This window comes from Hypomesus nipponensis, chromosome 9 (genome assembly GCF_054491055.1).
Source record: "Hypomesus nipponensis isolate SF chromosome 9, ASM5449105v1, whole genome shotgun sequence".
Classification (NCBI taxonomy): Eukaryota; Metazoa; Chordata; class Actinopteri; order Osmeriformes; family Osmeridae; genus Hypomesus; species Hypomesus nipponensis.
Window position 1 is genome coordinate 7,564,812 of NC_140369.1, and position 25,134 is coordinate 7,589,945.

At 41.9% G+C, this 25,134-nt stretch overlaps 4 protein-coding genes across 4 annotated transcripts; 2 read left to right on the forward strand and 2 right to left on the reverse strand.

Moving 5' to 3' along the window:
* Nucleotides 1-9,469: 9,469 nt before the first annotated feature.
* rpn1 (ribophorin I) lies at nt 9,470-14,596 on the reverse strand. Its single transcript, XM_084703964.1, has 10 exons — nt 14,226-14,596; nt 13,406-13,470; nt 12,781-13,087; nt 12,389-12,598; nt 12,102-12,294; nt 11,889-11,988; nt 11,653-11,791; nt 11,111-11,230; nt 10,755-11,000; nt 9,470-10,534 (listed from the first exon to the last, which is right to left on the reverse strand). The coding sequence occupies exons 1-10, from the start codon at nt 14,466-14,468 to the stop codon at nt 10,352-10,354; spliced, it is 1,806 nt and encodes a 601-aa protein (XP_084560090.1). The 5' UTR covers nt 14,469-14,596; the 3' UTR covers nt 9,470-10,351.
* Nucleotides 14,597-14,723: 127 nt separating this feature from the next.
* Nucleotides 14,724-19,206, forward strand: LOC146272586 (ras-related protein rab7). The gene is made up of 6 exons (XM_084703966.1): nt 14,724-15,181; nt 16,619-16,675; nt 16,818-16,944; nt 17,059-17,277; nt 17,556-17,684; nt 17,872-19,206. The coding sequence occupies exons 2-6, from the start codon at nt 16,623-16,625 to the stop codon at nt 17,965-17,967; spliced, it is 624 nt and encodes a 207-aa protein (XP_084560092.1). The 5' UTR covers nt 14,724-15,181; nt 16,619-16,622; the 3' UTR covers nt 17,968-19,206.
* On the reverse strand, nt 19,194-21,414 carry hmces (5-hydroxymethylcytosine binding, ES cell specific). The gene is made up of 6 exons (XM_084703965.1): nt 21,109-21,414; nt 20,879-21,022; nt 20,583-20,756; nt 20,297-20,445; nt 19,873-20,065; nt 19,194-19,691 (listed from the first exon to the last, which is right to left on the reverse strand). Exons 1-6 carry the CDS (start codon nt 21,295-21,297, stop codon nt 19,479-19,481), a joined length of 1,062 nt encoding a protein of 353 aa, XP_084560091.1. The 5' UTR covers nt 21,298-21,414; the 3' UTR covers nt 19,194-19,478.
* Nucleotides 21,415-21,466: 52 nt separating this feature from the next.
* Nucleotides 21,467-24,278, forward strand: tusc2b (tumor suppressor 2, mitochondrial calcium regulator b). Its single transcript, XM_084703967.1, has 4 exons — nt 21,467-21,615; nt 22,387-22,652; nt 22,998-23,118; nt 23,286-24,278. The coding sequence occupies exons 2-4, from the start codon at nt 22,504-22,506 to the stop codon at nt 23,349-23,351; spliced, it is 336 nt and encodes a 111-aa protein (XP_084560093.1). The 5' UTR covers nt 21,467-21,615; nt 22,387-22,503; the 3' UTR covers nt 23,352-24,278.
* The last annotated feature ends 856 nt before the right edge of the window (nt 24,279-25,134 follow it).

Genomic DNA, 25,134 nt, shown 5'->3' on the forward strand with positions numbered 1-25,134 from the left:
TTGCATTGTAATGGCGCCCCTTGCTCACTTGGTGGTGCAGAGATGGGATTGAGACCTCACCTTCAAAAACCAAATGGTGACCATTAGCGAGGCCCTGTTAAAAATTACTCTCAATCATAAAATATATTATTCAGCACATAAGAGAAGTAAGTAAGCTCCAAATACTGCACACGTTTATAATATGTTGTACCTGTCCATTTGTCCAAACATTGTGGAGAGAATGGCTCAAAACCAAACATAAACTGGCATACCCACATCGCTTTAGATTGGTTCTAGTTTCTGTCCAATTCCGATTGTGTTTTATTTATGTCATTGTATTTTCTATGTCCCCCTGCAGCATGTGAGAGCGCGTGTGTGTGTGCGTTCGTAGCCTACGCGCGCGCGCGTGTGTGTGTGTGTGTGGGTGTGATTGACAAGGAATAATTGGAGGGAGTTCGGGGTCCAGACTAGCCGCCTTTCTGACGCCGTGACTTGTAGCCTACGTCACAGTATCACATACAATATCGAGGCTATCACTAGAAAAAAGACTAGGCTAAGAACATCTCTAATCAAATCTAACTCCAAGAGTGTACAATGTCTGAAGATGATCTCGTAAAATCCACAGCCCACTTATACAAATGAAAAAAATGTAGGCCTATTTATGATATTATGTTATCCCCGATAATGGACTTGTGCTTAATGTAAAATGTACATTACAATTTAATTGTTTCTGTCTGTGTTGTTGTAGGCAGTGTGACTAGGACAGAGTGGGTCAGGCTCAGGAAGCAGCCAACCCATTGTTGTTTGCATGTTTGCCAAATGGATTACTCAGCAGGATTTACCCCTCTGTAATTTATACCTTCATTAATCCCATTTGTATCTGTGGTGTAACAAAGGATAGTTCTGGAGGGGGTGGGTGGGTGGGGTTTTGGTTCTTCTCTCTCTCAAGGACACAGCAGCATTGTCTCTCATAGGGAGATATCCTTGCCCTGAGTGAAGCCCACAAATCCTCACTGACTGCATCAAGCACAGAGGTTGATAACAGGTAGAACGTGTTACATTCTATACATCAAATGTGAGGAAAAAAATATGAAATTTGTCTGTTTGGGTCCTGCATGTCAGAGCTGTGGAATCTACCATACTTCCATGGGCCATATATTCTAAGCAAGAGAAGCAATTACAGTGTTCTATTAAGAGTCATAGTCTTTCTCTACCTGCTTGTTCTCTTTTCCTTAGTTTAGCTTTCATTATTCTGGGATGAAGGGTGAGGGGAGAAGGGGAGGGGAGAGTCACAGAGGGGTTTGTGAAGATAAGCAGAACCAGTGAGAGGAGAATGACACAAACCAGCTGAAGCATTATTGTCCTTACTCACGGGTAATTAGATCGAGCTAGGCCACTGAGGGGCTATAGACACGAGCCCATTGGGTCCATCCTGAATGTGATCAACAGCGGTGAAGACATAGTTCACTGTATTTACACTGATATGGAAACATTTACAATGAATTGACGGGAAGTTGTTTGGTCATATAGTCAAGAAATAGCCAACCTCTGAATGACATTTTGTCACTACCCCATTACCAAGGCCAACTGATAAAAAATAGCCTAAATAAAATTATTGAAAACTTCCCAAACGTTTAGGCTGATCAAGTGCCCATTGTCAACACATGAGTTAAACACTAAATAAAAGTGATTAACTCTTCAGCTACAGACACACAGTCACAATATGGCACATTCTGGTGCACGCGCCCCATGCTCGTAAAGGTGTAATTGTATGTGCTGGTAATAGTCTGGTGCAGCCCGGTCGAGACAAAAAAAATACATTGTCGAATGGAATAGAATTGAAGATAAAATAGACAGTTTCATTGCTACATCTGCGTTTATTACTCCAATGGCGCACATGTCCCTAACTCATACCTAGACTAATAGGCATATGTCTTGTGCAAATGCCAACTACCAAGAAGTAAAGTGCAGTCTACGATGGATAATGCACGTTTGTTTATATGCATATGACCATAGTTTATTACTGTGACGGCATAGGTTACACATTCAATCGTTTTCGTATCAGGCTAGTAGTATACTTAAATGCTATTGAGTAATTTAATTACCAAAATGTCTGACTGTTAATGTGATTAAAAAGGCAAAAAGTTATACCATCCAAGACAGGCTATCCATTCATTTGACGGCATTTTGCGTGTCACTTACTTAGTGGTTGTGCTGGAAGCCAACGCGTTGATCAAGACGGTCACATCTCGCGCAGCGCTGTCTGAACGCTGTTAAATTAGTCTACTCTTTGAAAAAGTATAAGCTCGGTTAAAAGTGTTTCAATGTAGGCTCTCTTTCGCCCATACAGTATGTTTATCGCGTTTTCTGATAAATTGGTAGATGTGGACAACTGCCTGAAGAAGCTTGTTTGAGATGGTGTCAAGGCTAAATGAATGCTGCTCCGTCTTGAAGTAGGACAGCAAGGCTGTTACAGCAGCCCAGTGAACTCGCACGCTGTTCGTTTACTCTATTTTCCATCCCCAGAAAAAAATGAGAGAAGAAAATCCAACAGGCCTAAGGAGCTGTGGCACTAAGGCTGCGCCAATAGCTACTCTGTCTTCCGCTGATGGTACATTTTTCTGGACTCTGGAAATATATGGAAATATTGGCTATTGAACTGAAACATATATTGACCGTCACTTAGAAACCCTAAGCCACATAACCGATGGTCACTTTTATGCCCAGAGATTAATGAATTCCGTTTCAACAAGCCAACAGGCATGTCAGTTACCATATCAGTCCCATTTTATATTGGCTATAAATAGTCCTAAATAAATGTGGTTCACAACAAATGCTTTTGTGAAATAAGAAGAGGCTGTCATGTAATGTAAAGACAAACATATCTTTGTTTTTTCCTGTCTGATTTTGAGTGCTTAGGCTATCTCGACCAATTGTCATTTAGACGTAGAGCCTAATTGTAGGCCTATTTATTACTTTGTAGCTTGTCTAAAAGGTTAAATGAACTGAGAGGTCTGACTTCAATCAGATTGAATTCCTTACCCACCCATTGCGTTTATTAATGTGTTAAAGAATAAAAACTCTGAACGCTGTGATCGACCATCCCTCCTCCCGTTTTTTCCTGTTCCACACATTTACAGAAACTTTTAAAACATGCAAAGCCACAAAATCTCCAGCACGCGACCTGGGCTAGTGCACTGCCGCAGAAGCGAGGCAGGTGCAAAGGCGCAAGGACTGCTGCATCCCGGGCTCGTGTCCCCTAGAGTGCACACACACAAAAAGAGAAAACAGAGCTTAGTTAAAGAAAATGTGAACTCTGACAGGATTAATTGAATTAAGTTGAATGCAATCAGTGCAATGCCACTGAAAGCCACGCGAACATTTCCAGTGGTTGTCCTCGTTTCAAAGAGAATTAACTTATCAAATTGATATTCTAAAAAATATTGTCTTAATAAACGTAGACCTACAAAAGATATCCCTAACAAACAACGAATGAGAAAGAGAACGTGATCATTCATAATGTAGGCCCGAATAGCCTGTTATTTTGATCAGATTTAAAAGTTGTTGTCTTAACGAAAGTCCATTAAATACATCGATCTGATCGAATGGTTAAGATTAGAACACAATTGGTTACTATCAACAAAACCTTAATCCAACACTAAACAAAAAGCTCAAAACAAAAATACAGGGTCGCAAACCATAAATTAGGCTACATTAGCTAACTGAAATATAGAAATACACGTTTTAAAATGGAAACCAAGATACATCTCTGCTAAAATCAAAATTTAACTCTGGGTAGAACTAAATAGACTAACTCATGATATTATGATATATATTAGTAAGCCTATAGTAGCCAGTTGTAAGGCCTATTTGCACATTGTTATTGTGATAGGTTATTAACCTTGTCATTCAAAGCATTTAGGATTAGGCTTCCAACAAATGTTTATGTAGGGTAGTAGGCTATGTTGTATTTAGACGCAATATTTTAGTTTGTTACAGCCTAGCCCACACGTTAGGCTATGCTTATAGACTACAACATAAACATGTTCTGCAAGACGGTTTTGTGAACTGTCTCAGCCTTAATATTTATATGGATGCTGCATTAGATACCAAGGCTCTTCTTCTTCTGATTATTACCGGGGGTAATATTTCATCGGCACTAAGCAATCTTTGTTCTCTGTGAAGATAATAAATGGCCTAATCGTTATCAGCAAACTGCTGGGGGTGTCAGCACCGACCGAGGATGGAAGCGGGGTCCAAAGTGCCGCTGAATAAATTGGTGTTCCTTATCTCCCTCTCCCAGATTATCGCTGCCTTTTCAAACTTGCACAACAAATACATTCAATGCATCTAATGCATCATTTGTGGGGGAGGCGGTTGGGGGGGCGGAGATCACATAGCTTGATAGAGACAGATAGGCTTAGGCAATGAGAAATATTTACACATTTCACGCACTTTTTTGAGCCAATATTAGCTCCAATGGTGTTTAGAGTGGTTATGAAGTAGGCCTTTGGTATAGCCTACATTCTTTACATATCAATGCAGGCTTTATTAAACACATATCACTGTGAACTGACATGATGGTTATCTTATTGATTAGTCCTGTCTCCTCATGGCGGCAATATCAACGAAATGGACGATGTTTTTGTATACCGCACCAAAAGTTTGTGTCGAATTTGAGAAAATAAATCTTTTTTTTTTTGTATTAGCCTCTCACATTGTTAAACAACTCAGATAACTCTGAAGCTGTATGCCCCTCTCCCTGAAATGATACCAATATCAATGATTTATGACATCCTGATGACTATAATGATAACAAGACTGGATGATGCGGTTTCATCCTTAGTCTAATACATTGTCATTAGCCCATCACGCCAGGCAAATTACAAAACGGGCTGTAGCAATAAAAATGGAATATGCTATAAAATAGGCTATGGACTAGGTTATGAAAAGATGCGCCAACTTTTTTGAAGTACTTATATCATTAGGAATTGTGTGATTGCACTTTATATCGAATGATAAAATACATATTTTATATTTGAATACACAAACAAACATTTTGTACTTAAGTGATCCCTTCACTTCACTTTTGTGGGATATAGGCCTAAGACTACAAAAGGATTCATACATTCTCTGCTGAAAATGTTTCAACCCAACATGAAACAGAAAACAGATTTCCACTTGATGATACAGTATTTATGAGTGACACTCTTTTTTTCTTCAATTCAGACAAACTCTTCGTTTAATAAGGTATTTCCACCGACCCTGCATGCTCTGATGGTCTCCCGGACAACTAAGATAACGGAGCAGCAGTTTTCCATATCGGCACCAGGGTCTATTATATTCCGGGATTAACTCTCTTTCCGAAAGGTCATACACAAAGTCATGAAACCTGGCATTTCCCCCATAGTCGTGAAGACATTCATACAACGCAACAATGTCACTTCATCCGTCATCATAAACATGCACCTAATATCTTGTTTAAGTTGTAATTGTCCACATATATGACTTACATACACTAGTAATTTCGTTTGTATTAATTCGACCTCTTAGAATGAGGAAGATACACCTTCAGTTTCTTACATGAAAATCCTTTGCCTGTTGACATAGGCCTACACAATGGAGTCAATATGCTGTTATGCAGGGACCTCTGGTGGTCTGATGAAAGAAGTAAGGAAAGACGGGAGTAAACAAAGAGAGAAGGACGAAGAGAAGCAGGCACAGAGACAGACACAAACAGAAAAACAGTTACAGAACGAAAAAGTGAGAGAGCACTCTCAGTACTAGAAGGACATAAGGAATGTTCCAGCTGGGATTCCCTGTGGCTGAACAGGAAGTGAGTGAAGTTCTGACAGGAAGTGTTTGCTCTGGGAGGGCCAACCAATACTGGGTGGAGAGAGAAGAGGGTTTTTTCCTGTCGGTTCATTTGCCACATTTCAAGTTTTCTAACATTACCTTCATATCTCTCAACTTTATTCACACACCATATATAACACAATAAGATTACTATAATATCTTAGTTTATTCCAAACCCATCCCTCCCCAGTATAATAACACGCCTGGGTTTGTGTATGTATAGAGAAGTGCTGTAGAGAAGTTAAGAAGAGGAGAGTGGCTTAAGATACCAGACAGTATACATCAACAGTGGCACGGCAACTAGGTGTCAGCACCGAGATGGGACACTTCCTGAACAATAAGTTAATGACTACTTTTTTGAGTAATTATATCCTATCTCATGGGAGTGTTCCAAGCAACACCAGAACAAATCCTGTCTGAAAATGAGAAGAAAAAAATTAAAGTGTAGATGTACACCAAGTGTGAAAGGAAACATTTCTTTGTCTCTCCTGAGCTCAGTGAACAATCAAAGTTTCCTATCAGCTCTAGAGTAGGGGAAATTGGCTGCCCTGGAAAGGAGAGGACCACTCTCACCGCCAATGGGAAGTGCCCCTGTCACTCTAATCAGGACTGATAGAGGGAGAGGGAAGTGTGTGTGTGTGTGAGTGTGTGTGAACATCTGTACTGCCTGTCTGTGAAGTGCTGTGTGAGCCGCTTGATTTCTTTCACAAGCAATGTCTCTTTCACGCATCCTGCATGATTATATAAAAATTATCAAAATGTACTTTGCTTTTCCTACAGAGGTATATGAGCTAACTGGGAGATTTTTTTTTTCTTTTGGCAAAACTTCTCTTACAAGGCATGACCAGCAGTGCTTTGATGGAGCGCCATGTGGCAGAGATCAGGGGGTTTTAGTGGGAGCTGTGGACAGTTACACATAACAGGAGGAGGGCAAGAGGATTACTGTCTCATTGATACAAATCCATACAGAAAGAGAAGCGGCAGTCTGACATCATTACAGACAATAGCTTAAATGTAGGCAGCACATGAACTTTTAAACTAAGCAGTGTATGTAATTTGTTTACATTCACATGACAGTTTTAAACGGTTATCCTCTTGCAGTCCATTTACCAGCCTTTCCCTGATCAATCACCTCTTTCCAAGACAAGAATGCATCTGTTCTCACCCTTGACACAATCCTCTGTTTGAAGTCCATCTCCATCTCTCTTTCTCTGTGCTTTCCTTCCCCTCTTCTGTCTGTCTGTCTATCTGTCAGCCATATTTTTCTCCACCCCCTGCAGCTGCAAGGGGGCTACAGACGCTCCCATTGTGCTTCTCTTCCTCGCCCTTGCACGCCTGCACCCTCCACAATCACACCTGCCACCTGCCAAGGATGCAGGGCCAGGATGCTGGGTACACTTTCATCCACCTCTCCCCTGGCCCCCCAGCCCCAGTCCTGTCACTTTGGAATGGCTTAAACAGAGAGTTGAGGTGGAACTCAGAACAAGAGCTGCCGTTGTAGTCTTGATTTCTGATCTTCCCGTCAGGTTAAAATGAGCCTGTTGGTTTCATTTGGTGTGTTTACGCATATTTGGGTGAGAATTTTGTGAACTTTGAGAATTCATATGGTTGTGCATACCTTTGTGTGTGTGCATGTGTGTTATGAGGACGGGGCAGTGAGGGCGGTGTCTCTGTCAAAGTGATTTATGAGCATGCAATATGAAGGCTCCTCAGTGCTGGATATTGTTCTCTGACGGGTGTCTCTGTGGGGACAGTGTGTGTGTGTGCGTGTGTGTGTGCATGCGTGTGTGAAAGACGGAGAGTGAGAGAAATGAGATTAGGTAGAAGATTATTCAGGTAGAGCATTCACATAGCAACTCATCACACCACAGTTCTCTGGATTTCCCAAAAGATTTCTGGCAATTTGTTCAGATGTTTGCTCATTAACCAGTTGTGATACATACCACAAATGAACATGCTTGCACCATAGTACTGCAACAATCCAGGAAAAGGAGAGAATAATCCTAACCTGAGAGACTATGACAGGCCAACCACATGGTGCCCCTAACCCCCCCTTCAGCCTTCCCCCACACCTACACACACACACACACACACCATCACACAAACATACCGGTATGCCTCTGCTCTCAGTTTGCCACATCAGGATACAGTGCTGTTCATGAATTCCGGTTCAAACTGTATTTTTCTCCGCTTTTACCAACAGCTCAACCGCAACCCTGATGTGACCGGTAATCACCTCTCGTGACAGCAGACACAACCGACAACAGACTATACAGTACATAACCAATGTGTACTCACCACAATCCACCACACGCGTCAAACAGCAACAATAATGTACGTATATTTTGTCAGTCACTACTGAGGCAAGTTGCCCTGCTGTGTGTAACAGAATATCAAATTGCACTGTACATTAAGCTCTGACCTTTCCCAGTAGACCTATAGTTAGCTTTTACTGCTGCAGAAAATGTGTTATTAGTAAATACATATGCATTGGTATTTGTGTAATTGGTAAATATGAATGAAGGAATGTGGAGGTTCCCTAGTGGCTCTCTGGTCAAGTGCACATATCATGTACCATATCATGTACCAAGGCCTTACCGCAGGGGCCCGAGTTTGAATCCAGCCCGGGCCATTTCCTGCATGTACTCCCTTAAATTTCCTGTCTCTCTTCACAGTATTGGACTCAGATGAAAAAAATACCTAATACTGAAAAATAATTACTAAGTGTGTGGCAAGTAGCAAAGCTACATTTGGTCTAACAAGGCAGCCAATAGCAGTGACGTGTGTCGTCTAAAGTCCTCTGTAGTAGTGTGGTGTGAGAGTGATACACCGCGGGGGTCTCCCAGCCCTGACGGCAAATCTCCAGTGGCAGTGGACCACAAACACTCAAACAAAAAAGCTATTGTGCAGCCTTGCATTGCCACAGAGCATCAGTGCTAACAGACATTGTCTTGGCCTTCCTCTACTGTGTATTTTCAGAATGATTATTGTATGGCATGTACAATATGTTAACCTTATCATGGCGTCTAGAGCGGAGTCTGTTACCATGGCACAGGAAATGACCTAGTGTGGCCCCTTGTGACCCATGAGGGAAAGCAGTGACCTCAGACTAACCCATGTCTCATCTCCTGTTTGTCCTGAGCTTTAATTGTAGGTAGGGCGGGTCTCTTCTTACACGGGTGGCAGGGTGCTACTGTGCTGTAGTTGTTTCTGTGAGGTTGTTAGGTGTGTTCTCTCTTCATTAGGCTCAAAGTTGGAAGGAAACAAAGCAACATTGTGTGCTAGAAACTCCCTATAAAGATGATGCAGAAAGGAAGACCTGTAGTTATTGTGGGACCATAAATCAAATTTCTCATAACTATCCACGTGAAGCTGTCTCAAGGTTACTGGCACCAGAGAAGATATGCCTTAAATGACCTTGAAGTAACAAATAGACAATTGGTTACCATATATTTCAATCTTGTATACTGGGAGCAGGGAACCATGCTGAAACAAGATACCATTTGGCCTCCATATAATGCAGAGCAACAGCGCCACTTAGTGGTGATACAATGCATCTTAAGGAATCATACACCACCTTGATGAAGCTAATAAACATCTAAAACTCTAAATATCGGAAACATCTAAAACTGAATTATCATGTTTTAAATTTTTATTTCAAATTCGGTTTATTTTCCCCCCATTCCATTTAGCTCTGGATGTACACATACGTTTTCCACATTTTCTATAGCCCATGCCCTTCCTCAGTCGTTCATTCAACAATCTCATGAAGACAACAGATATCCTACCAAAAAACAATGAAACTAAAGTTAAACAATATCAAAGTGTGACATGATGGTCTACACAAGTATAGGATACATCTGATGTATCCATCAGGTTTAGAATCTATATAATGTCAGTGCCTCACCTTTGTTCAAACATACAGTATTAAAGAAGGGCAAGTAGAGTTAAATGATTGTAATTCCAAAACGGATAATAAAAGATAATCGGTGCCATTTTACTCAGATGGGGCACCTCGGGTTCAATCATTTTTTATTTTTCACCCTTTAAAGTACAGCCAAGATAAAGAGGGCATTCTGAGGACATGCATGGGAAACCCCTTGGAAGAACAAAAACAAAATACAAAATGTTTTTTTTTTTTTTTTTTTTACAATCATGAGCATGAAAAAAAATACAAAAAAAATAGGATTCCAAATTGAAACAAATGCTTTATCCACACAAGAGATGGCAGAAAAGTTAACACAGGTGCAGTTTAACACTTGAAATGTGTCGTGAAAGGGTCACTGTAGTGCTAAGCATTTTTATGGCTAGGCACAAAGGCACCAGTGTTTTATGCACTTACAGGTTACTTAGCATGTGTACTTTCTGTCTGGTTCTCAGAGGATGGAGAATGATCGCGTACAAAAGTGTGTGTTTTGTTTGAAACTATATTTCTACAATGAACGCAGGGCAGGTTCTACATACAAAGGTTGGTATGTATTTGTGTGTGTGTATGGAGAGACTTGTGTATTTGTATTCAGAGAGCATCCAAGAGGCTGTCAATGCGAGTGACCAGCTCTTGTCTCTTGCTGGCTAGGCCCTTTTCATTCTCGATGTAAGCTTCCTTCTTCACCTTCCCTGCCACCAGGCGCTCAGCCTCCTGGCAGGAGCGACACACCAGCTCCTTCACCTGGCCATCCAGCTTCTGCACCTCACCAACCTGAGAACAGACGGCAGAAGTTGAGACTACTAGACCACACTAACGGTCACAGTAAACACGTTATGTGTAGAACCAAAACAACATACGAGTATTGATAATGATTTAAATTGAACTTAAACAACATGAGTATTAATAACTAAACTCATGTTCTTCAGGGTTGCACATTTGCTAAAAGTTTAAGACTGATCCTTGGAACACGCCATTGGACCGCTCTTCTTACCTTGTCGGCGAGGTCAGAGCCCTCGGCTTTCAGACGGGCTTGCAAAGAGCTGATGTCGTTGGTGAGTGTGCGGTGGTCTGCCTCCAGGGTCTTGCGGCCGCTATTCAGGGCCCCCGTGTCCCTGGACTGCTTATAGCGGTTGACAACCTCATCCATGTGGCGGTACAGCCCCAGGCGCTTGTTCACTAGAGTAAGAACCTGCTCTGTGATGGAGGCCACCTTCATGCGCACCTCAGCAGCAGGGTCCTATCACAGAACACAGGCAGACACCATCCAGTGGAAGTTGACATCAAGTAAACAAAAGTGTACAGGATTTAGTAACAGTTTAGGTAACAGTAACAGGCGGTTTGGTCTACCTTTGTGATGGCAAAGTCCAGGCGTACATAGATGATGACAGTGAAGAACAGAATGTAGAAGGCCCCCACCACCAACAGGGGCTCCTGCAGCATCAGGATCTTATTGAAGTTATAATGGACCTGAAAACAAAGGAAAAACACAGGAACTAGACGTTGCATTATACAATTACAAGGCCCTGTTTGGAGTGATACATTACAACAACTCAGTCCAGATCAAGTAATTATCTAATAAACATCTTCAATCCCACCCAGCCCAAACCCTGATATTCCCTGGAAGACAGCCCATGAGATGCCTACCTGAGGTTGCAACATAGAAATCTGAAGTCATTTTGACAAATTAGAACACAGACTAATCTACCATAACTTTCATTCACACCCCTGTGTAGTTGGTAGATAGTATATAAATTAGCTAATGTCTAGTCAAGGATCTCACATGCATCACTTTGTTTTCTGGCGTTCTTTAGTCATGGCATTGGTAGGGTATATCACTACCACTAGAATAGATACGACCTACAAGAAAGTCTAGTGCAAACTCTGCTCACCACTACATCCTGGATGTGCTGTTCCACCAAGTTGTTCTTGGAGGCTACCAGGACTGGACGGCCGAATGTGTCCAGGTAGGTGTAGTGCAGCTGGTCAGGAATACGGTCAATGGGGTAGGGAGTGTCCACGTGGATGTTCCTGAGGAGGAACATAAAGAACATTGGAACAAATAGGAACAATTTAACAAGAATTAAAAGTTGCGTATTTCAAATCCAAACAACACCCGTATGCTTACCTGGCACCCTCTGGGAGTATGAGCTTCACAGTGAGGGAGTCAATGACCTGGTCATCATATACATGGTCTACAAGCCTCATCTTCAGAGCATACTGATCACCTGAGGTTCACAAATTAGATGCAAAAAATAACAAACACTGGCATTAGCCTTCAGTGAAATGGACGAGGATGATCACGGGGATCCCAATTCCTTGCAGGACATTAACAACTCACCTAGAGTGTAGAGGTACTCATAGCTGGGCAGATTGTAGCCGATGATGTAATGAGTCTTCCAGCCACCAAACAAAGGAAAGCGGGGTCTGACCTCAACCTCTACAGAGTCTTCAAGAATCTGGAGGTGGGAGGTGGAGATGTTGCCAATCTCATCCCGGTAGTACACATCCTGAGCAGAGGCAGGAAGGATGGTCTGTAGAAGAGGGAGACAAGCCGTTACCATGCAATCTGCACACAGACCACAGATCCTACCAGTTTTGGGACAACAATAGAGACGTTCAGCTTACCTTGAAGGACTTGACAGATGAGATGCCACTGTCTGACTGCCGCTGGTAGTCATACCGGGAGAAAGGCCCTTTCAGAGATGCCCCTGTGTGTCTCAAGTCAATGGTCTCTTCCACTGCGATGTTGCCCCAGTGAGAGACCTCAATGGTACGGGTGATGCTACTTATGGTAAGGAAGGGGCTGTTGTTTTCGTAATGGACCTTCATGGCATCCTAAAATGAACAGACAACATGAACAGATAATATAAGATCATAAGATAACATGCAAAAAATATTTGTATATCTTAGGAATATATTCTGTCAATTGTCTCAATCCATATCTCTATGGATATGAGGATATATGTTTATGAGTCAGTCTATGTCTCTATACCACCCAGGGTCCTTAGAAGCTATACCTCACTAAAGGGTCCAATGTCACGGAATGGTCCATACTCGATGACCTCATCGTTCTTGCTTGGGTTTCCCAGCTTTGTGTAGCTCTCAACAGTCTTGGAGGCAAGACGGACACGGGTTGTCTGGCCACGCGTTGGGTAGGGAGAGTAGAGGTAGTGGTTACCCTGGAACACGACCAGCTGCCTCTCAGCCTGGGTGATGTGATTGGGGAAGGGCTTCAGAACATGGCTGAAGACAGTTTCCACCTTCACCCGGAGTTTAGCGCCACTTGCCAGACTGGAGGGCAACTGCACCTTGTAGAACTCCCCACTGCAGATAAATCATAAAAGGACTCATGAACAGACCCACGGCATCCCTTAAAATAACTCATGGTGTTAAAGAACGGTTGGGGGTGAAACACCCCTACTGCCATAAGCTTTTAACATGAATCATCTCCACTTCGTGAACAGTGTATGAACAATGATGCATTTCCATCAACTTGCATTCTACTCCCACCCATCCAAGTTGTTTTGTGGGCTTTGTTAGCAACACTTTGCTGTCATCCAGACGAAGATTGTCTGTTTGATTTGTTTGTCTTCTGTGGAGTTAATGTGAGAACATCTGCTATTGTCTGTTATTCATTGTTACCTTTGACCCTGAAGTGTTGTCTGTTTGAGTTCCAGAATGCCATCCTCCTCTTCATCACCTTTCACCTGGGAAAAAAACACGTAGGTCAGCCTAACACCTACTAAATCAACTAGAAATCGCTTTTACACCATGGCCAACGTGAGCATCATTGAGGTACACAGAATGCAGAAAATGCATTTGAAGCTGCATTAATCAGGTGCAAATGCATACAGTTACACCCTCTCTCACAAGAGCAAACAATAGTTTGCATTGTAATATTTAAAATCTGAGAACTATAATACAAACTTCCAAATATTCACTAGGAGGGTGGTGGACACGGAAGTAGCTTTGCTTAGCGCCTACTACGTGTCATTCGACCACTGACAACTTGTGCATTGCGGAAGCGCACCCGCTCGCTCGCCACATAGTGCCAATCAAAACGTTCCACGACCACAGCGCCATAATACATTTACCTCGTTGCCTAATGCAAAGGATGTATTTCGAATTTAAGGAACGTGTCTCGAATAAATGAATCGTTACCAAAAATTGAAAAAAGGGCCAATGTAAAGCTACGACGTGCATACATGGGCTAACCACGTTAAGAAAGCTTGCCAACAAGTTTGAGTAGGTTTTAACTTCTATGTGCATTTATAACGATGTAAATCTTTGCATCACCTCCATGAGGTGCACACTTGGTTATTTTACAGGACAGTTTTTGCAAATCTTTGCTTTGGCTTCGTTCGTACGGATACATGTTTGCAAAACCAAGCTAGCTAACTAGCTAGCAAGTTTGCGTTAGCTCACTAATATCTGTCAGGCAAATAATGTACAATTCACTTACTGAAGCTCCGATGTACGCAAGATGTGAAACTAGATCTGGCTCTACTGCCAAAATAAAGTTGTTTACAGCAGAGTCACCCTGGTTTGAAAGAAGAATCTCCGCTGTTATCTTAGCAAGATGAGTGCTAAGGTCCACCGTACGTTTCACCTCATCGTTGACTAACCCGTTGGCTGCCACTCGTTGGCCTAGAACGGTGATAACCAGAAGACATATACAGCCTAGAAGACGGTTCTTTTGAGCCATGGTTAGTGATATAAAGGAAGGATTACTGGATATATTGTTTAATTGAGACAGAGAATGAAGAGCAGCAAAGTAAGGCCGCGCGCAGCTCTACGAAGCTGCCTGCAAACGAAGGAAGGATGACGCTTCATTCATTTTCACGTAATGACGTATGATCACACTGAACGTAAGGTATGTCTAGACCAGACAGTATCCAGATTGTGCTAAAATTTTTACGGTTTACTCAATTCCACCGCCCCCCTCAACACCGCAGTTTTTTTTTTACAGTATATTTATATTAATTTCACACGTGTACACACACACATCTTTGAAAATGACATAGCCTTATCCTCAGGGCGTGTCCTGAACATCTGTCTGATTACGTCAAGTACCGCTGACACAGAGCAGAGGTTGTTTTGGAAGAAGCTGCTCGCTAACCCTAGCCTAGAATTAAAATTGAGATATAATTGTCACCGGCTAACACGTAGCTCTCGAGCTCAGAGTACAACATTTAACATTACATCGCAGACCTAGATAACTAGGTAGCTAACTAGTTATTGATAAATATTACAGCTCACTACTAAAACTAGCCATCACTGTTGTGAAGTAAAACTAGCGAGCTTCGCCGTCGCCTTCGCTAGCTGCATAGCGGCTGTGTTGTTTCATCACAGCAACAAAAACCTTTGAAGAAAGACCAGTGTCATAAGACAACAAACGGGGAATTTGTTTTGACCAAGGTAAGTGTTTTTTGTTTTGCTGTTTTGAAATTTGATTTAGTGACAGGTTACTAGGCTACTCAGTTTTTTCAGCCAGGATGAGGAGGTTTTCAATGTGTAGCTACAGTAGCTTGAGCCCTCAACTAGGTAGTTACTGCTGATCTAGCATACTAACTAGTTAGGCTAGCTCGCTGCTATGTTTGACGCTGAACAGCTCGCGAGGTTTGTCTGTAATGAAAAGGTGATACACTTTCATACGTAGCCAGGCTAGGCTACGAAGCAAAATTGCTGTATCTACTAAATATTTGTTCTCTGTTTACCATTGCATCAGATGTACACAAGACAGTTAAGAACAAACTCATGTAGTCTAGCTAGGCTACATAAACAAGTCAAGGTAACTCTCTGACACAGGCAGAATTAACTGTGTACATAATATAACTGACGTCGTTTGGCATTGTAGTACATGTTGTAACTAGTAACCAGTCTTATCTGCTGTCTTGATCTGGTCAAGAAGGCAGTTTGTTGCCACCGTATAGTAGATTTTCTTCCGAGATCAATAAAGTGAATTTAATTAAATTGAATAAATCTGAGGTGGTATCCGTTTTGTGAATGTCAGTGTCGAAAAGCTATCGAGGTAGGAAACCCAGTAACTGTTTTCACTCTCACAATGAGTCATCATGAGTTAAAGATTAAACGACGAACTATCAATTCGATTGACAAGACAGAGATGCATTAAAAGTCCCAATTATGCATACAGTAGTCCTACCATAACTTTAAAATATCCAGACTTGCACCCTGTACGTGAATATGTCTGGTTGAGATACATCTTTAGGTTTCTTTAAACCAGGCCCATATTAGTGGCTTCTTCCTGGCAATCATTTTTGTCCACCAGCTACTGCTTTTTTCTATGACTTCAATAGAAAGTCAGTTTCAATCATGAAACTGATGATTATTTATGTATTTACTAGCCTATATTTTGCCAGTGTGCTATGTTTCTGTTTGGGGGTGTCTTTCATATGACTACAAAGACAATTTGCAAGTGTTGTGAGAGTAACTGAACAGAGAAGTGACAGAGTCAGCTGTTGTGTTTGTTGTTGTTTTTGTGTTGAGAGTTCTTCTCTATCTGGAACATGCTTTACTTGGTTACTTTCCGTGAGCTGTTCCTACTCGGAAGAATTTCAACACACAGGAACACACTGTGCCTGTTGTCCCATTATGATTTCTGTTACGTGTGCTACACATTAGACTGGCAGGCTAACTTGAATATGAATGCAGATTGGATTTAACCCTGATTTGTGTTTTGTGAGGTCAGTTACAGTAGGCCGACCTTTACTTTGGAGTGAATGTGCTGCACTGATATGGTGTCATAGACATTTGACTCAATGACTGTAAAAAGATATGGTTTGCATACATTTATATTTTTTCTAAACTATTTTTCACCCTCCCCGTTTGCTGCAGCACTATGACATCTAGGAAGAAAGTCCTTCTTAAAGTCATCATCCTCGGAGACTCTGGGTTAGTGGCATATCCACCTTCCACAGCCAAATATAGGCCCTAAATGACAACTGGTTAAAAATCTTACAGATTAATGTCAATTGAAATTGAAAAATGTAGTATTTACTAATCTCTCCTTGTCTCCCTGTTTTTTTTTTTTCAGAGTTGGTAAGACCTCATTGATGAACCAGTATGTAAATAAGAAGTTCAGTAACCAGTACAAAGCCACAATAGGAGCTGATTTCCTCACAAAAGAAGTGATGGTGGATGACAGACTTGTCACAATGCAGGTACTGGGGAACCAAATGCAATTCACTTGCATTTACTATCTGTTCCTATCATTTGAGAGCACACAGTATGTCAGTGAGTCCACTTTACAGGCTCGCTCATGTTCCCTTTTCCAGATCTGGGATACAGCAGGGCAGGAGAGGTTCCAGTCACTGGGTGTGGCGTTCTACCGTGGGGCGGACTGCTGTGTGCTGGTGTTTGATGTGACGGCTCCCAATACCTTCAAGACCTTAGACAGCTGGAGAGATGAGTTCCTGATCCAGGCCAGTCCCAGAGACCCAGAGAACTTCCCCTTTGTGGTACTAGGCAACAAAATCGACCTGGAGAATAGACAGGTCAGTTCTGCCATCCAAGTACTGAAATCATTTCCTATTTGATAATTGTTTTTTAAGGGTTGTTTTACAAATTATAATGTAATGTATTCGTAGCTTTTATCCAAAGAGATGTACAGGGGGTATTTCAAACTGCAACCTTTGGATCTGCAGGCAAATGCTCTCCCACTGACATAACACCCCCCGCCCCTGCCCCTGCCCCCCCCCCGTAAACCATCCCCACACTGCTGTTTCTCAACACTGCTCAGGATACAACCTTCCTATTTTCTTTGACTTGTCAGGTAACAACCAAACGAGCGCAGGCCTGGTGTCAGAGCAAGAACAACATCCCTTACTTTGAAACCAGTGCCAAAGAGGCCATCAATGTGGAACAAGCTTTTCAGACTATTGCGCGCAACGCTCTGAAACAGGTAATTTCAAAAGGAAGTAGATGAAGGCTTTGACCAAGATGTTTTATGTTGCATGCTTCTCTTGTTTTTTTGTCTGTGTTTTATTGTCAGTCCTCTTTCATTTCCAGGGTTGTTTAAGTCTATGTAAATGTATGTATGTATGTATACATAAAATTGTTTGTTTTTTCCCCCCTCTTTTGTGGTGTAGGAAACTGAAGTGGAATTGTATAATGAGTTTCCTGAACCAATTAAGCTGGACAGGAACGAGCGAGCCAAGCCGTCTGCAGAGACCTGCAGCTGCTGAGGGCCCTGAGGTACACACTGGCCCCACTACCCTGTCTTGCCTTGTCTATACCCTCTCTCCACACGCCACTGTGTGCCCCCCTCTGCCCCAATATTATCACTGGCCTTTGGAGATATGAGCAGGGTTTCTCTTGTAGAGTATACTACACACACACACAAACACACACTGTACTCACATTCATATGTACACAACACTTACTTGCTTTGAGTCTCTAAGGCCCCCCAAAAAGCATTTATTTTCAATGTATTGTAATACCCCCTCAGATAAGTTTTCACTAGGCTCAAACACCTTTCTATTCTTGTTTCCATGGCACCATCAAGCCTCACGTGCACTGCCTGAAATAAATTCCCACAACTGTTTAAGGGCGGATTTTGACATGGCTGTTCTTTCCCAGAGTTTAAGTGTGAAGAAAGGCTGTTGTGACAGGTCAGAGTGAGTAATTTATATCAATGTGTGAACGTATGTGTGTGAATACTGTTGATGTGCAACCCACAGATACAAGTGATAATTGGCTTGGAAGTAAAATGGCAACTCTGACAAACTGTTTTGTTTGAAGCATTACCTTAGCACTTTTTCATTTAAACACAATCAGAGACTTCAGATGAAATCCAAGTCAAAATTAACTATTTCAGCTCAAAGCTGTAGCAGTGTGGTACACTGTTCCTTTACCTCAATGATACCCTAACAAACTAGTCGTTTGCTGTTTCTGAATGGTCAAAATGACGCTATGCCTCAGTTTGGAAGGTAAATCATTTTGGTCAACATTGAGGTTTAACATGAGGGGTACAAAGGAAGACCTTCCATGATGTATAACATGGTACAATTGGGAAAGTGACAAGGTGTTTCTGTAACATGAATGTGACCGCTAGTCATTAAGTTCCTCTGTAGGGTCTTCTCTCTTTCCTCTGTCAACTATTGTAAGACTTTGTTCATATGTAAACCTCTTTCAAATTTATGGCAGTGGCAAAAAGCATGTCTTTGCCATACTCCATATCTCTGCTGATAGCTCAAGTTGGCAAACAGTTCAAATGCTTGATATTTCTTTTAACAGATCTGATCTTTTATTGTTTGTTAATATGTTACATTTAAAATTAAATGGCATCTCATCAAAAACTGTAAAACCATGGGGGAAATGTAAGGATTCATCTTAAAATGGTAAATGCATCGCATCTACATTCTTTGAAAAAGTATTTGCAATGTTTGAGGTAATAATGATAATAAAACAATTCTTGAATAAAATGTTTTTATTTAATATTGTACACATTTTTAACAGACCAAATGCATACCTACCATAGGCTGACATGGCCTTGCACATCATGGTTTACCTACAGAAATATATACGTTTAATGAAATAGGGCAGGCTAACCAGTCCTGTTACTGGAGAGCTACAGTGCTGTAGGCCGCTGGATACATGACAAAAGGGGGTTGGAGACAGAACCTGCTTGATGGTAGCTCACCAGGAACAAGATTGGACAGCCCTGCACTAAATTAAGATGAATAATCTGCCCTGCTCAGTTAGTCCGTGGCTTCTTGCCAGCTCCCTGCAGCCACTGCTGGAGGGACCCTACAGGCTTGGTCTTCTTCTCTGGACTGGTTTTTATAGGGAGGTTAGGAGCTCCCTTATGCTCCTCCTCTTTGGTCTCCTCAGAGTCTGGCTCCTTCCTCTTGGAGGATTTGCTACCCTTCAGCCAGCTCATCATCATTTTACTGCTGGCTGTGGGCTCCTAGAATTGTTGTATAGGTTCCAAAGGAAGATTGAAAGGTATACTCTTTTTGATTAACTTTGTTTTAATGGGTATTTGTTAAAAGGACATCTCTGTCAGAAAACATATACAACTAAAATTGTAAATTTATGTTATAAGATATAGTTCATTAAATCAAATAATGTGTTTCTGTGACAGTTACCTTCTTAATCTGAGCATCCACAGGTTGCAGGCACTCAGGAGAGTTGTTGCGTGAGTTGTTCACCAATGATGAGACACAATGATAGGTCAAAGTGTTTTTAGACTGAAGCAGGTGAAGGGCTTCTAATGACTTCACCTCACCGTAATCCAGCCATCTTCTAATCTCCTCCTCTCCATCCAAAATAGCAGGCATCCTACAGTCAAAGTATAGTTCAGTGTTAATATCACTCATAAGAACTTTAACCTGTTGTTCATACTGGTTTACAAATGTTGTTGATGTTCATTTTGGTAACATTCAGCCTTACAATGAGCCTCCCCTCTAAAGCCCCCAAAATATTTAGACAAAGCAAACATGCATAACACATTTTTGCAAGCTGTTGCTGCTGGTGAACAATGGGATGCCTAACCAATGGAATCGTCCTTACCGGTCATGAATGCATTGCAGGTTAGGGGATGCATCTACAGTGATGACAGTGTAGGTGTAGAGTGGATCTCCACCACCTGGGGGCATCCAGCAGTCAAACAACCCAGCAATGGTTAGAACCCTCCACCCTGTCCACTCTTCCTTGTCTTCCTACACAAGACAGCATTGTTGTAACTAATCAGAACAAACACACAAATGTATACATAGCTGAATGTTATCACGTGTTACTATTGTTAATGGAGCAGGTGAAGATTGAGCAGACCTTTTTTTTGCTCAAGAGAACGTACCTCAAGAGAGCACAGTGTTTTCTCCTTTTGAAGGGCCTCCTGCTCCTCGGTTTTCTCCTGCTTGTGTACCTGTGGAAAATATATAAAGAACGGCTGCTTGTCTTTCTCCTGTCTCCTCCATTCATAAAAGCCATCGGCCAGAATGACACACCGCTGCCCTTTCAACAGGGGATCCTGGGGAAACACAAACATTGGTTTACAAACACAAAGCCAAAGTTGTCGACAGTGAAAACACACCGTGGAACATTATCAGTGGGATATTCTAACAACTAGGTAACGTATGACTCACTCAGCACCTTGTACGACTTCTTCTCTAGCAATGTATCACTGCGGCAGTTGTTGGTATTGTATTGCATCTTTCTTGGGTCACTTTCTTTGAACCAGGAGGGAACCAGGCCCCAACGCATTGCTGCCAGCACACACTCGTCAACTGGGGCATTCTGAAGAATAATAATTTGTAAATGTGAATTGTAGCAGATTTTCTAACAGGGTGGGACGGAATTGGTTCTAGATAACCTCCTCATACCTTATCAAAATGTCTCAGTGATAGCAAGACGGGACTCATGGACTGAGGACTTTTGTTGTAGGAGGGTCGGTATTTGTCAGAATCCCCTTCCTTCCATCTCGGTTGTCGACGTTGCCCCGCTCGATCTCGGTAGCGAGAGGCACGGCAAACTTCGTCTGGGGCTAGGGTGCATGCGGTCCTTCCGCACATCTTCGCTTGCCTCGTTGCTGCACGACGACAGGCCAGTCTATGCTACAGACACACACAAAAACTGCGGTTGCACGACGATACTAGTACATGCAGCATCTGGTCTACGCTGCCCCGGAAGTGACACACACAGGAACGGAAGCGAAGTAGGACACCCAGCTAGCTTGACAGTGGATAGGCAACTAGCTGTCTGCAGCAGTAGCTAAAAACCCTACCATTCCAACCTAGCTTATTTCATTATAGTTGTGGACGGTTCATCTCGTTAAGGATACAACTCCAAAAGTCAAAGCCTCTAGACTCAGTTGGAAAAAGTGACACGGGGTACGTTTGTGAAGCAAATATTCCTGCCACACAAGTCACGTAGCTAGCCAGTAGCTTGTACTGTAATAGTGTGAGTGGCAAGTGTTTGTTTGACAGCTAAAACTAGCTCTGTAGCTTGTAGCTCAAACGTTAAGTACCCAGCTTGTTCTAGTGCTAGCTGCCAGACAGAAGACGTGGTGGTCATGTGGTGGTCGCCTTGACTGTCGTAGCATTGATTTAGTTAACTAGTATTTCGTTAGAAAATTCAAGGTGTCAGACTGGAGTAGCTTTTAAATATATATTTTTACTTCATTACTCAAGCCCCGGGTTCTGTAGTATGACATAGCAGGTGTAACAACTAGCTAGCTTGTTGTCAGGCTAACGAATAAGGAGCTGAGTACGGTTCCGTTTGGGTGGTTGAAAGACTAGGCTTCGCGTAGTTACTGACGCTAAGTGAGATCAGGTGGCTAATACTCGTTAGCTGCTACAAAGTTAGTAGAATAAGCAGTCTACCGAACTACTAGCATTAACCTGGTTAAAGTAATGACTAAACTCAGCGTGCAATGGTAATTCAAGCTAGAGATGGCCTATTACTGACTGGGAAACTTAAATATTTTTGATTATTAGGAAGCGTTATAACGATTAGAGGCCTGACCTGTCCAACAATGTCTGTGTTTGAACATAACAGTGCAATAATACACTAATTGCTGAAGATGACAGGCGCATATCTCTCCCTCTGTCTGTCTCTACCTCTCTACCCGAACTGCTCTTTTTCGCCCCATTATTCTTTAGACTAATTTGCCTTGAAAACTGTGTGCGTACTCTGGAGTGCTCTTCCAGAGGGCTACCTGCGAAACACATCACCATTGGGGGCTCTACGGCCACGTAAATAATGTCCTACAGTTGAAGATGGGAGGTAGTGGCTCCAAAAACAAAGGTTATTGGCCTTTTGCTGGCTCAGGAAGTGTTGATGATTCAACCAAAGAGGGAAATGAGCAGTCATTGGCAAAACTTCGAAGTTTCCGAAATGCGACTCCGTTCGTGTTTACTAGACGAAGGTAAATATAGCCGCTGAGGCATGCTCTCAAGGCACATGCAAGCCACATAACTATTTACTGGCAAGCAGTTCTATGAAAGCAATAGAGCTAGACCTATTGCACTCAAAGAAGTCATGGATCAACATGTTGTATTCTGTTGTACAGTAGTTCTGTATCAATTAATGACACACACACACATCCGTTTTTTTCTGTCAAATTAAAGTTCAATGAATTCTAAAGCATTGCACACACTGAATTAAATGTTCTAATGTAACTTGTCACAAACAGCACAACATAATTAGATGATATAATGAATACTGTGTTTATAAATACAAATAATGAACACCATGTATCTTTTGTCTGCAGCTCTCTATATTTTGATGAAGATGGTGACTTGGCCCATGAGTTCTACGAAGAGACAGTTGTGACAAAGAATGGACGCAAAAGGGCCAAGTTTAAGAGGATTCAGAAAAACCTTATACCTCAGGTAACAGCCATATCGCAAATCCTTCTGAAGCCAGAACCATAAGGACTGAAATAATAATAATTTATTTTTCGGCGTACAATTTCAGAAAATGCACAGCCTGTAATGAAATGGGGAGACAATGTGTTTGTTTGGTAAGTGATTATGTTTGCTTTTCATCCTCCCCACAGGGAACCATAAAGCTGGAGAACCCCTGCATTCATGTGGATTTTCCAGTTGTTCTCTGTGAGGTTTGATTCAGCCTTGGGCACCTTTTCAGACCAGACTCAGACTAGTCACTGTGTCAACTCCGTCCCAGTTTCCCATTCAACCTAGCCTACACCTGGATGCCCCCCCCCTGCTCTGAAACGCCATGGTGTCCTCTTGACGATATTTGATGCCCCTTTGTGGAAAGGCTGTCTCAACCAGTGTTGAGCCTCTGCATGTGAACACTCTGGTGTGGCTTCTGTGCAGTTTGACACAGTAGAAGGAGGAGACATGATGTATGAATGATGTCTTTTATTTTACACTAAACATCAATATATACAGTGCAGGCCTGTGTGTATGATCGTGTTAGGGAAAATAGGATGATGGCTAATGGTCCCTGTTTGTTTTACAGCAGTGTCTTCTGGTATAATCCACCAATCTCAAGGAGAATGTAGGAGTGTAGTTTAAATTGAACTGTGGGCGTTAAGATGATGGTTCCTTATCTGTAAACCATGTCCTAGGAAGGGGTTCTCCATCTGTACTGAGAAGCAAGGGGAATTATGTAGAATGATGTGATTTTCCTGCAAGCCTTCAGAGCTTTCAGAAAAATTATAAGGATTCAAGATCAGGGTCATGGGGTTTGAGGCAGGACATTTTGTGGAAGGAATGCTTTCAAGGCCTACTTAAATTACCATCATGCATGAAGCTGGCTATGCTTATCAGTAATACCCCCATGGAGTAGACAATCACTGGTCATTGTGATCCGAATAATTCAACATGATGTTGTGGTGTTCGATAAATTGGCTGTAGTGATCATGATGTGACCAGGACTTAGAGACACATGCATGTACAGAGTTGAAATGAATCCCACAAGAGATCCTCTGTTCCTTTGCTGCTGTGGCAGAAAACATTTCACTGTTAATTTATTACTGTTACAATGGTATTGTTTTTTTAAATAACAACTCAATGTACTACTATGTCTGGGTCTCTTTTTTATGTAATCAAAAAGCCAATGTTTCTGTACCATGGCTAGGATATTTGGATATTTATGTGACAATGGATTATATTTGGAATAGTTGACTAAAACTTGTGCTCTTAGCCTTTTATATCCTAAATTAACTCAAGTATAATATAGAGGCATAGTAAACATGTTGTCACTGTATTGCACTAGTCCAAGGCATCATTTGTGTACTAGTATATCTATGTTTCAGATTCAAATTGTGTTTGTATGATTGCCACCAGATGATCCTCAACAATGGCACTGTGACTTAATGTACTTTAAGAAACTAAGCTAAAAGAAATGTTTGTTATTTTATCTTCCCCCCAAAAAAATCCCCCCAATGTTAGCTTGAAATCGAAATATGTAGCCTACTACACTACAACTGTGTATGTTTTATTGTTGTTTTGACCCATGCACTGGATGTGGGAGATGGTTTTTCCCTGAAAGCTGCAGGTGACCGTCCAGGGCCTGTATGTGCAGTGGACTGTGACATGTCCTTGGCACCAGGGCCTTTCAAGGCACTCAAGGACACCTTACAGCACAAAAACACATGAACAACAAAATGAAAACCATCAAACATACAGATCGTGGAATAAAATCAGTCAAAGCTATTCTAAACAGATATGTTTTAAACTGGGAAATACAGCAAGTTAGTGTTACTGCAAGTCTATGTTGACGTACTGTGTGGTTATCTCTCACATTGTCACGATGGGCACAGTCGGGCAGTGTTCCTTTGTTTTTGTCAGGAATTTCCTGTCCTACTGTCCTGCATGAATCAGATGCACAGAAGGGAAAGTGTACTGTAGCTCGGGGAGGACTGCAAGTACTGCACA